Source organism: Rhinocladiella mackenziei (assembly GCF_000835555.1).
Source record: "Rhinocladiella mackenziei CBS 650.93 unplaced genomic scaffold supercont1.3, whole genome shotgun sequence".
Taxonomy (NCBI): domain Eukaryota; kingdom Fungi; phylum Ascomycota; class Eurotiomycetes; order Chaetothyriales; family Herpotrichiellaceae; genus Rhinocladiella; species Rhinocladiella mackenziei.
The window spans coordinates 1,381,217-1,393,388 of record NW_013550602.1 but is presented as its reverse complement, the minus strand read 5'-3'; the positions used below and the strand labels follow the sequence as shown (position 1 = coordinate 1,393,388).

At 51.4% G+C, this 12,172-nt stretch overlaps 3 protein-coding genes across 3 annotated transcripts; 1 reads left to right on the top strand and 2 right to left on the bottom strand.

The window, feature by feature from the left end:
• Positions 1-578: 578 nt before the first annotated feature.
• On the bottom strand, positions 579-3,396 carry Z518_04033 (uncharacterized protein; the record flags this gene model as incomplete). Its single annotated transcript, XM_013417741.1, has 4 exons — positions 579-680; positions 731-1,165; positions 1,215-2,513; positions 2,593-3,396. The coding sequence occupies 4 exons, from the start codon at positions 3,394-3,396 to the stop codon at positions 579-581; spliced, it is 2,640 nt and encodes an 879-aa protein (XP_013273195.1).
• Positions 3,397-5,645: 2,249 nt separating this feature from the next.
• Z518_04032 (uncharacterized protein) lies at positions 5,646-8,600 on the bottom strand (the record flags this gene model as incomplete). Its single annotated transcript, XM_013417740.1, has 1 exon — positions 5,646-8,600. The coding sequence occupies one exon, from the start codon at positions 8,598-8,600 to the stop codon at positions 5,646-5,648; it is 2,955 nt and encodes a 984-aa protein (XP_013273194.1).
• A 562-nt stretch (positions 8,601-9,162) lies between these two features.
• Positions 9,163-12,066, top strand: Z518_04031 (uncharacterized protein; the record flags this gene model as incomplete). The annotated part of the gene is made up of 1 exon (XM_013417739.1): positions 9,163-12,066. The coding sequence occupies one exon, from the start codon at positions 9,163-9,165 to the stop codon at positions 12,064-12,066; it is 2,904 nt and encodes a 967-aa protein (XP_013273193.1).
• Between the last annotated feature and the right edge of the window lie 106 nt (positions 12,067-12,172).

Here is a 12,172-nt window from a genome sequence, read left to right as displayed (position 1 = left end):
GGCCTCCAGTCGTTTACGTCTTTTATTCTGCCTTGCTGTTACACTTTGGAGGTCAAATCACAGCTCAATTTGCATTTTCCGACCTCTAGATATTGCCCGGGAATTTTCTGTGCGTCAACTTATGCACGGGAAATAACCTTGAGACAGCCCATACCTATCTATATTCGACCCAACTCCTTCGCCTATTCGTATGATCATGATGATTTCTTTCTTGGGAAGTCGTGGGGAAAAAAAAAAGAAAAACGATTTGCGGATAATGTCCCTTGAGCAACGTGAATGAAAGGAAAGAAGGCCCATGAGAATACACTCGAGTGCGAAGGGTGACCATCGTTGTCGTGTGCAAAATGTGTTGCATGAAGATATCTCTGCTGACAATCTGCATTCATTCAGTCGTGAGAAATGACAACTCTGAGACGTGCCGCGAACCGGGCGAAATTCTTGCGGAGAAGCGAACGGTTGATTTGTTCTTGAGAGTGAGGCTGCAATGGCCAAAGACACAAATTAGTTGAATTTGCGACCACTTGCACCGTTCGGACGTGATTCTATTAGGTGTACAATGATGAACCGAGACTCCATTGTTAGTTGCCTCGATTAGCCTTCTCTGCAGCTCTGCTCTCTCGAGCTAATTGTACAAGAGGAGCGAGACTGGTGAGTGGAGCACAATTATGCATGAATGGATGCTATATTGCAAGGTTAGCAACGTAGCTGAAAAGGCATTGGATTTCCTTACGTGTAGGAGATCGTGCGCACTTGCTCGCTTCTCGGGGTCGACCTTTAGGGCGAAATGGAGAAAGTCCCGGAAAACCGGTGACAGCGCTTGCTCGTCCTTGATGCGCGGTGTGCCGTACTTAGCGATTAGATATAAGGCCCGCAATGGCGCCTCTGTCAGATAGGGAGGTTCTCCTTCGATCATCTCGATAGCCATGATACCCAAACTCCATATATCCACCTTTCGGCCATATTCTTTCCTCGTGACCACCTCTGGAGCCATCCAGTAAGGGGTTCCGACCATTGTTGTGCGCTTGTTCTGGGTATCATTGATTTGTGCACAAAAGCCGAAATCAGTCAGTTTGATGTCTCCTCTTTCCGAGAGCAGGATGTTGTCAGATTTGATATCCCGGTGGATCACGTTCTTCGAATGTAAATGCTGCAAGCCGTACAGTGTCTCCGACAGTTAGCAATAAAATCGGTTCTTGAACAAAGGCAACACTCACTTCTCTGCACACTGCAGCGATTTGACCTTCACTCATGACATTGAATGTCACCACATCTGTCAGACTGCCACCTTGCATGTATTCCATCACAACCCATAGATCGCCTTCATGTAAGAAACTGTCCATGAAGTTGACAATGTTCTTGTGTTTACTGTCTTTCATGACAATGATCTCATTTATGATCAGGTCTTTCTTTGGCTGCTGTTCCAAATTCATTTGCTTGATTGCGACACATCTCTTGGAACCAATCTCGTAAGCTGTGAAGACCCCCCCAGACGCACCTTGTCCAATCTTGCTGAGATTGTGGTATTTCGTAGTGGGATCACTAGGACTGCAGATGGCTTTTAATCTGGCTGTGACGTCCACAATGTTGCTCTGTTGTCGTTTCGTGCGAGGCCGAGGGCCAGGTACCGGCCCAACCTTGGCTACCTGTGGTTGATCCTGCAGAACCGGAGAGTCTGCAGCGGCAGCGAATTGTGTCTCTGGAACGTTGGGGCTGGCTGACGGAGGCAGAATCTTCGGTGGAACCTCAGGCGCTCCCTGTGCCACTTGACGTTGACTTCGGCTCCGGTCAAGTTGCTTGCTCTGAATGGCTTGCTGCGCCAACAACATTGCTTGTTCTTGCTGTTGCTGATACTGCGCTGGAGATTGAATGGCTGGCTGTGCACGTGGAGGAGTTGTAGCGGCCGGCCCTTTGGAATTGGAACGACTACGTGCCTCTTCTTGAGGGATTGGCGGCGAAGCTGGGAGGGGTGGCGCTGGCGCTGAAGGCTGAGGTCTCTGCTGCTCTTGACTTGGCCGCAATGGTAAATCCCGCGGGACTGGGGGAGGGGGAGCGGGCCGAGTGGGAGCCAGATCCCGTATGTTCTGAACAGGAGGCTTGGGAGCAGGTCGATTGGGCATCATGATATTAGACGGGCCTGGTTTTCCACCTGTCATTGCACTGGCTGGAGGCCCTTTCGGTATTGGCGGGGGTGCTCGAGGGTTTTCGAAGCTTCCTTCGTGGTTTTGAGGAAATCGAGGACTTGCGGGAGGCGATATGACACCGGCCATTGGTGAATACGCAGCCGAACTTGCTCCAATGTTGGGAGTCACCGGACTTTGATAGCTGCTGTTGCTGCTTTGAGGAGAGTCCGAGAGCTTTGCATGGTCGAATTTCTGCCAGACGCCATCATCCACACCTCCAAAATTACTCTTGTAGGTCTCCACGATATTCACCATCATCTGGGGATTTTGATCCTGCTCATTTTTGGAGATCCCGCTGTCAGAGAGGATTCTCTGCCAATCCGCAGGAAGTCCCTGTAGGAGATACATTAGCAACCACATTGGAACCCCGGGCTACCGGTTCAATGGCCGCGGGATCAAGGAATAAACCCACCGTAAACTGCCCGGTCTGATTGTCATAGCCTACATGAATCATATGCATAGGATTTTCGGGAGCAGATATCTTGATGGTTCTGGGCGAGCCAAGCATGTTATTGACAAAGCTCGAGAAGCCTGTCTTTTTCCGGAGAGGGCCTGGAGGTTTTGTCTGGCCATCTCCCGAGAATCGCTTGGGGCTGAGTGTGCCATTTTCTGACTTGGGAGGTATGACTTCCATCATAGCCACGCCTGTAGGACCAAATGTTTGCGAATTTCGTAACGGGTGACTTCGCAAGTCTGGTGTGGTCTGATTGTTTGTCACTGGCGGAGGTTGTGGTGACTGTGCATTGGCATTCTGATTTCCATTCATGTCGGCGGCTTGGAAGGATGAAAGAAGACCTGAGGCGTCGAATGGCGCGCCGATCAAGTCGTTATGACGGTCATCTGAGGTCTGAGGAGGGGGAGGAAACTGCTGCTGGAGTTGATAGGTGTTGGCAGTCGATCCAAAGTAGTCGACAGAAGGGACCACAGGAGAAGGGGCTCCGCTAATGCGTTCGAGAGAGGAGGTAGAGGAACCGTACGCGCTTGATTGGGTTCTCTGGTGGAAATCGCGGGATGATTGTGAGGCTGCTTGACTGCGTGGATATGGAGCTGACGGGGCTCGTTGGAGGGTTGCGGAGGATTGTGGTTTGCGGAGTGAAGGTTTGGAAGGAAAGGCGGAGGGAGGAGGGTTCTTGGTCAATGTGGCTCGACGTCGTTTGGTGTTTGTAGATGTGAAGGAGGGAGTCGTGGTGCTGCCAGTGTGGACGTCGGAGTCCATGTTTGAGCTGGCAGGTGTTGAAGCAAAAGATGGCAATGGCAATGGCACTGCAACCGGCACCTGCACTGGCACTTGCGGTGGAGTTTGGAGTTGACAGGAAAGCGGGCAGGGTCTAAGGGCAGGCCGCAGGCAGTCTGGTGCCCTCAGTCGCAACTCAACTGGATCGCCTCACGGTCGCGATGGCTGTGGCAGTGGGCACTAGCTCTTCTGGTCGCTTGCTCACTCACTCGCTCTCTCCAGGGCCGGGCGAGAACGAGAACAAAGTCGGAAGCTGGCGCTTAATTAGAAGGACAAGCGACAGGCGCGCCGACCACTCGCTGTCAGGGATCACGGTGACAGGGGGCGAAGAGAGCAGGAGGGCGCGAAGAGGGACGGGAATAGCAATCCTGGGATGCTCTTCTCGGCCTTTGAGCAGTATTTTTGAGAGGGTGATGGGTGGTGAAGAAAAAGTTGCGCGGATTGAGTGTTGGAGCGCGGTTCAAGCTAATGTTTCCAGCACAGCCTGAGATCGTCCACCACGGCCAGGCGCAGACCGAGACCACCAAAACAACGGGGCGCGAAGAGGACAAGTAGAAGGGAAGCAAAAGCTGGTTAGTAGATCGACTGCTTTGTTTTCCGTGGTTCAAAATTGGTCCTCTCTATCTGTCTTGGTCAGTCTTCACTGGTTCACGTTTTTTCTGAGCTAAGTATGGAGCGTAGCACGTTTCTACAGACTAAGCTTCCACGGTTACTTGAGGGAGATGTGCGAACAGACTGAAAGTCAGGTACAACAGTCGACTCGGTTACTAGATACCCAGATATCTGGAACGAACAGCTTTGTCCCGGTGAAGTTGGGCTCCTTTTCTCCCTCAACCGCTTGTTACGGGCCGCCCACATATGTATGACCTGATCCACCTCCAATCCACAAAACAAAAACACTACGACCAAGGCACAAATACATTGTCGCGGGACGGACTACGGACGGTCTAGCACGTATCACATCATTTTGTTGTGAACGGCCTGTTGCTGTGGCCTTGCAGGGCTCTCGCAAGCCCATGTCATCTGCCGCCCGTCAGATACCGTCACTGCCCACTGATGAGTTGTGTACGTTGCGCAATCCTTCATGCCACTGTCACCGTCACGGCCCTTTGCTCAATCTCCACTGGTCGGCTCACTAATGAATCTCTATCTTAGCATCTCCTCAATCGATAACAGGAAATCATCCATATCATGATCATGCCCACATCCATGATCTTCAACCACTTTTCAACGGCCAGCACTGCCACCTCCACGTGTCCCAACATCGCACGGTCGCACATCCCCAACTCCCAAGTTTCACGCTGGCACTCGAGTGATGAACGGTTGACTTTGTTTTGGCAGCCAGAGTTTGGTACAATATTGGCGAAGACTATAGACAATGCACGACTGAGTTGTCGATCTGAGATTAAAAACCAAAAACATCCGTCCACTGTGGGTAGACCCTGGGTACCATGAAACAGTCCAGGCGCTGTCATTGACAGGTAAGCTGGGCCATCCAAATAATGAGACCGTTTTAAAATCCAAAATTTCATATCTAGGAGGGCATTTATCTGGGCCACCACCCACTGCATGTAAGGCCAGTCAAATAAATACGATGTTCCTTGTTTCTCTACTAAGCAAATCAGGGACTTTTCCTGCTGGCTCCCTGTTGGCTCTCCATTCAAGATTTAGGTGCCGTGTGTCAGTCGAAGCCCATAAAATTGCTTCCGAAGAGGTCATCATTGGTCTACTACGGTAATTTGCGGCCCGCTCCACCATCCACAAATACTCTCCACCAAATGGGCAAAAAGCCGGATATGGCTCTTTTGGACGGCTTCGAAGCCAGTCAGTGATGAAGCATGCTTGTTCGTGTCCTTTGAGTCAAGAACCAGCTACGATCAGCACCAATGAATCCGTTGGCCAATTCAGAATTTCCCCTCAGTCGTTTCACCCTGGGGATTTTTCTCTCCTTCATTCCTGAAGGGAAATGACAGGATGCGGATCGTTAATCTCACGGGCGTTTGTCACGCTGTCATACCCGGCGCCATCATGTGTCGAAAGTCGATGAAGGAGAGTGAGTAAATTAGAATTCCAGCGTGCACCTAATTGGGACGGCACGGAGCACTTATGGTGCTTGGGGTTGACGGATCTTTGAATCTCAGACCTCACCATCGCCTATCGTGTTACAGGATAGTAGTGCCTTCAACGCATTCTCCGAACCGAGACCGTCCGGCCCGTCACTCGGGTGCTGCTCACCATATTCGCTTAGCGACCATTTCATATCGTTTGACCTTGTCAAAAAAGTCCACCCCATGCCCCTTTTCTTTCTCCTCTTCCCTTTGTTTCTCTCTTTCTTCTCTTTCTCGCAGTGCTCGCAGGCCGGCCGGATCGTCCTCATATATCCATCGCCGCTTGTCGTCGTCGACTTCTACCACTCCCCAGCCGCCAACCCGGCGGCCTCCTTCCACGTGATGGATTGGATTTTTCTCACGCAGTTTCATCGAGTGGTATCGAGATCTTGCAAAGGCCAACAAGAGCATGCCAAGGACAAGCTTGCAAGCCAATAGAATCAAGAAAATGAGGAGAAACACCAGTACAGTCGTCATATGTGTGACGATGCTGGAACTGGTGATGACAGCCGGGATGGCTTTAATAATATCATCGACTGCTTTCGAGATGGCTGTACTCGTGGTCATTGGCATGGTGGACCGTGCTGCCGAGTAGTGTTTATGAATGTTCGCGAGGCTCGTCGACGAGCTGGGCGGAGTCGATGGCACCCATGCCGCCATGAACATTCGATATGTCTGCCCACTAGCTCGGATGAGGAGACAACTCAGAGGGATGACTGGGAGTCCTAGTCGCTTCGTTAGATTCTGATCGCCAAAGGCATTCGTATAATAATCTTTGGCCAGGACATCCAGGAAACGGCCATAGATTGCGGGACGGGTATTATTGAACTTGTTGATGTAGGCGTGTTTGATCCAGTCGACCAGCATTTCTGACCCAAGAACTGCTAGAAAAGGACCTAGCACTTGGCTGACTGCTGGCGCATACGATGTTATCGAGCTCACCACGTCAGGCACCAAAGTAAAGGACCGGGGAAGAATCGAACTCGCCGACCTCGGTGGCAGAGCCGTTATCAGAGGCATGCTGCTGTTGCTCGCCAATGGAGCAGAGGCGGTCGCCGACGCAGCGGCGGCGAAGGCATTCAAGCCCGCACTCAATCCTCCTGTTTCCACGATATTACGAGATGCAATGATGATGAGCATGTGCCAGAGTTGAAACCGCTCCACAACATCCGCGCACGTCAATTGAAAGAGGTTCTCCTTCTCAAACTTCTTGAACACGGTCGACTTGATCTCGACGAACTGGTTGGACAAAAGCAAGGTAATGAGAGCATTAGAGTATGAATTTACAGCCACATTGAGAGTGATGACTTGATAAAACAAGGCTGTGGAATGAATAACCGTATAGGCCAGAGCGAGGATGAAGAGCCAAAATGGGCGCAATACTTTGCTGTGGCCGTCTGGTTTGCGCTCCAGCGCTTCTCGAGAAAAGAGACACTCGAGCACATCCTGGCCGATTGCTGAGAAAAGGCGATCGCAGACCTCGAGGAGATTGTAGATGACGTAGAGTTTGATGGCAGCCTGGCCTCGAATCCAATGATACATTCGGCTGGCGTCAAGTCGCAGGAGGACAAGGCACGTGCTAATGATCAACAGCCCCTTCAGCATATCTGCTTTGTCGTCTGGCAGTAAGTTGGACGGAACTGACTTCGTTCGCTGGTGATATCTTCCTTGCCGACGATTGTACCCGGTGTTGGACTGAGGGGGCTTATTTTCACTGGGGCTGGGGCCTGACAGTTTTCGAGTTGAATTCGGCACGAGACTGCTTCTCCTCCTTTTCCACATTCTGCCAGCGCCGTTGTACACAAAGTTTGATACAAAGTGCACTTCGGTCGCTAGATTGATGGCCCAGGATTTGGCGAGGATATAAAATGACTTCAGAAGCCGGAGCGGCAGGATTGTGAATGTGTAAAGCCACGAGTCGAGGCATGCAAGAGTCCCGAACCAGAGGACGCTTTCTAGGTGAAATGGGAGAAGCAGGAAATTTAACAGCCTCTCGATTTTGACTCGAGATGACTCATATGGAAAGTCGCTGTTAGCGGACCTGTGAATGTAAAGTTGCGAGGGTCGTTGCGAGGATAGCTCGAGCTGCAAGTAGGTTGGAATAGACAGTGGCGGTAGTGGAATAGATGATGGCATCGGGGACGGAAGCGGATGACCCGAAAAGGAATATCTTCTGCCGTCTGTGCCTTCAGCGCGCGATGAAGCATCCGGGACCTTTAAGATTGGTCGCACCTTATCAGGTTTTGGTGGGGACCGAGTATTCTGAGCAGAGGCTGGAGCTGAGAGATCTCGCCGAAGTAATGGTCTTAGACCAGGGCTTGTCGAAGACTGAATTTGCCGATTGTTCGTCTCTATTGAGAGGTTATGCGGTCGTTTGCTATCGACGTCTTGCAGAGGCCCCAGCACAGGGGCACTTGTCGGTGGTGTGGAGATGAAAACATCTTCGCCAGGAGATTCAACGTCTTTTGCGGGATTAGACACGACGGCGTGAGGACCGGGATCATCATTGGGGATGCGTTCTCGAATGTTCGAATCAACGAGGTGAACAAGTTGGGGCTCGAGGGACGACGTAAGATCGTGTGGCGGCTCTCCAGACAATTGGAGTACTGTGTCTCGTCTAGACTCTGAATCGTTTTCATGTGTATCCTCAACATTTGGAACTATATCCCACTGTTCAGGGTTCTCATTTGAGGAACCAGAAACTTTGTCGATAAAGCCGTTTGGGAGTGTACTATTCGAGATGTCTCCAGAGTCGGCCAACATACTATGGGCATTAGCAGAGTTATGCGCCCAAACGTGTCCAAAATCTTTATCGTCACTGATTTTTCTTCCAGCATCGCCATATACGTTCAGATTTTGTCCCTCGACTCTTGACTCTGCGGGCGTTGTACCACGTGGACTTTCATCCCGCGACAATCGTTTATCTGGCTTCATTTGCTGCTCATCTCTGGCTTCTTGTTGGGCCGAAAGGGAACGACGCGATACAGGCAGATTCTGAGGATCATGGGAACTTAGAGGTTCAGGATGAGCATGAAAGTGATCACTATTCGGCGCGGTGGCAATGATCGGCCCATCCATATTGAAGTAGCCATAATTGTTTTATGACATGACGCCCTTCGTGAACTGATAAAGGATATTGGGCCAGCTGCATCAAAAAACCCCTTCTTCAATCAATGTGCCACTACACTGTGACCAGGCAATAGTGGAAAAGGAGTTGGTCAGTCTCCATACAAAGAATACAAATGACCGAATTGTACTGGCTGCAAGTTTTATCTCCGTAGGGGCCGGGATCATAGTTCCGACACCAGCCACGCAGATGTGAGCGTCCGTCCTTTTGTAGCATCCCACCTCAACTTCCAACATCGGTATTCTATGAGAGATTCAACGTGACACAGACCAAATCTTCCGACCGTCGAACCCTCGCCCGTCCTCTTCTCGACGCAGACCTTCTCTGAAGAAAAGGCTTATGTTCCACCTACCCCTCGAAGGAATCGAATGGTTCGACCCTGCTTCATCTGGATGACTGAAGACAAAGATACATTGGATCACCTTTCTTGAAGTGTAGCTGATGGCCCCAAGATAGTGTTCTGCTCTGGCTCTCACCGTCCGCATCACCGTAATTACCACCACTTTCGCGTGAATGGATCAAGAGCACTTCTCTTGCTGGAGTCCTCCCAGAGATGATTTGGATGGCCTGCTTGAGCGATATGATGCCTCGACATCGAACCCAGAGATTGACAGGACTACCTGGACGAATCAAAGTAATGTGTCATCTCCTGCTCAATCGCCCCAATACCTCGTTGATCCTTCCAGCTCAGGCATTGTCAGATCACCGCTTCAACAGCCAACTTCCAGATCTTTCCCGCAACGAAGAACTGCATCTGCAAGTCAAGTCCCTGCACTGAACTACGGAGACCAAGGCCTTCCAGCGGCCACTTTCGAGCCTCCCTTACGATCAATCTTCGTATCGGGTCCACCTACTGCCTCAGTCTCAGCAAACACGGCCCTGGCCTCGCTCAGCGCTGCAGCCTCCTCGAGCACCTCTGGTCCTTTGGCCGCTTTGACTAGTGCCGGTGGGAACCGGCGGAGCAACACGCGAGCAGGAGACATCACGCCGTCCTCATCCCCGCCGGTAGTCAACATTAAACATCCTGTCCTCAATCTAGAAAAAGACGTCGATGACCCCACGACAAATGCAGTCAACAATCCTTTCGATGCCACATCCGCCAACACCTCTGCAGGCCCGGCCCGACTATTTATCACAAGTGATCGAACAAGTCCTGGCCCCATTTCGAGGGGCCCTTCGCACATTCGGCCCATGTGCGGTGTTGGTCGAAGTTTAGGTGACACATCGACATTGGCGGGGCATCTTTTCCACCATGGCTTCGAGGAAGGCCGCCACTCAGACATCACGGTCTATGCGTTTGGTCAAGGCTACAGACTTCACAAATTGCTCCTCGATCGGGTTCCATACTTCTCCTCGGCCTTCTCCGGCGCATGGGCAGAGAGTGTGGCGAAAGAAATGAGGATTGCGCCTGAAGAGATTGATCCGAATATTACGAAGAACGCCTTTGAGCTGGCTTTGAAGAGAATTTATGGCAGGCAATTTCCAGTCGAGGAAGAGGAGGAAGCCATCGGACTGTTTGCGGCCGCTTGTTGGTTAGACATGCCCGATTTGATCGACTCTTGTGTCGAATCCATCCTTCGCCAGATGCAGCCTGCCACACTGCATAGTCTGATCAAGCTTGTGACAAACAATTACTATGGAAAGGCTGGTGAGCGCATTCTCTCTTCTGCCAAAGCCATGCTTTGCAGGGAAGGTTGGGAAATGCCGTACGAATACTGGGATGAGATCCCCGCCGAAATTGTCCGTGAGATTGTTGGAGGCGATCCGTTCTTCATCCCCGGTGAATGGGACCGGTGGTATCTTGCACTAAAGCTGTTAAATCGGCGTTTGCGGGCCAAAGCCGTCGAGGCCGGACTTGTATCGCCTGGCGGCCGATACCTTTGTCCGGAGCCAAGCGGTCTTCGATTCTTTGCCGTACGAGTTGACACACCTTGTAGAATAGCTAGCAACTATAGGTATGTGTCGGAAAAGGATGAAGCCTGGATTGCTCTATACACCTCACCCGAGATCGCGCCGTTGTTGGTTTTGCTCGACGAAGGAATTCATTATGTACACTTGCGATTCGAACAATTGCAGCAGATTCGGTCGCAGAGAGACATCGTCGGAGTTCCCGTGCTTCCGGAAAAGGTGATATCTGATGCCTTGTGGATGTCAATGGAACTTCGACAAAAGGTGCTCAACGCCCGGCCAACCGACATTGAACTCGGTTTGAGTGAAGAAGCTGAGGATTGTGATGACACTGAACACGAGGCAGGTCAAGCTGGGGGGGACAATAAAGGAAAGTTGCGAGGACATCACCAGGGGTCTTCCAATGAAGTTCCTCAGGATATGGCGTCTAGGTCATGGGATGGCAATGGTAAGCCCCGAAAGTTTTGGATCCCTAGCCACGATGTGTCCTGTGTCATGGGAGGCACTCGAGAAGCGTGTCTGGCGGCAAATTCCACCAGCATCGCGGAATGGAGCACGCACGCAGCCAGGCTATCAGCCAGTCTGGAGCCCACCGACGTCGCCTGGGCTCTCGACTTCAACACGGGAAATGTGATCGAAAGCAGAAGACAGCCTTCGCGAGGTTATTCGCCCACTTCGGGGGCTCGTTATAGCTACTATCCGCCGTTCCGCTTTTCCGCTGAGTTTCCCAACCCCAGGACTCTCAAGGAGGGGAAGCGAGTCTACTCACACACTGTATGGTATGCCGGCAGTATGTGGAATCTGTATATTCAGCGCGTCAACCATTCCAAAATCCAGCAGTTGAGTATGTACTTGCATCGTGCCAAAGACAAAACCCCCAATGATGGTCCCCTGGCACAATTTATACCTGCGTCTGTCGACGACCGCATTGGACAGCTGGAACGTGAGATGCTACTTCGAAAGAGCGAACGGCGAAACCAGAATTGGAGGGTGGACGAGGCGGCCCGAGGATCAGAGGCTGAACGGGAGGATGAATCTACGGAATCAACAAATGACTATGACATTGCAAACCCCCAGGATCATGAGGGTGAAAGCTCCATATCCACGCGGCGCTTAGGAGAGCCACCACAGACACAAAAGACTTCGCCGACTCCGGCAACGGCACGGCCAGCCTCCGGCGAAATTTGGCCTCCCGGTGCGCGGATGCTGGACGAAGACGGGGAAGATGAAGAGCTGGTGCGGACGAATAGAAAGTTCAACGTTTCAGCCATGCCTCCGTACATGGACCCTCGGCCGACAATCCAAACTTATTTCAAGATCTATTCACCGAGCAAAGCTGGACGGCTCCTGAGCATTTACGAAAGCGCGCCAGATAGGTTCGATGTGAGTAAGAGCTGGGGTTGGAAGAGTAGCCAGATGCACCTTGATGACGGAATTGGGGACTGTGACACTACCAAAACCTCCAAACACGGCAATTTAAGATATATGGTTGTGATTGGAAATATTTAGTTTGAAGCGATGACGGTTCATGCATTCTCACTCTTGGCCATGGATGATGACCCGGGCAACGGAATTGATACATTGATACTCAAAATCGGTCCCGAAGGAGGAATAT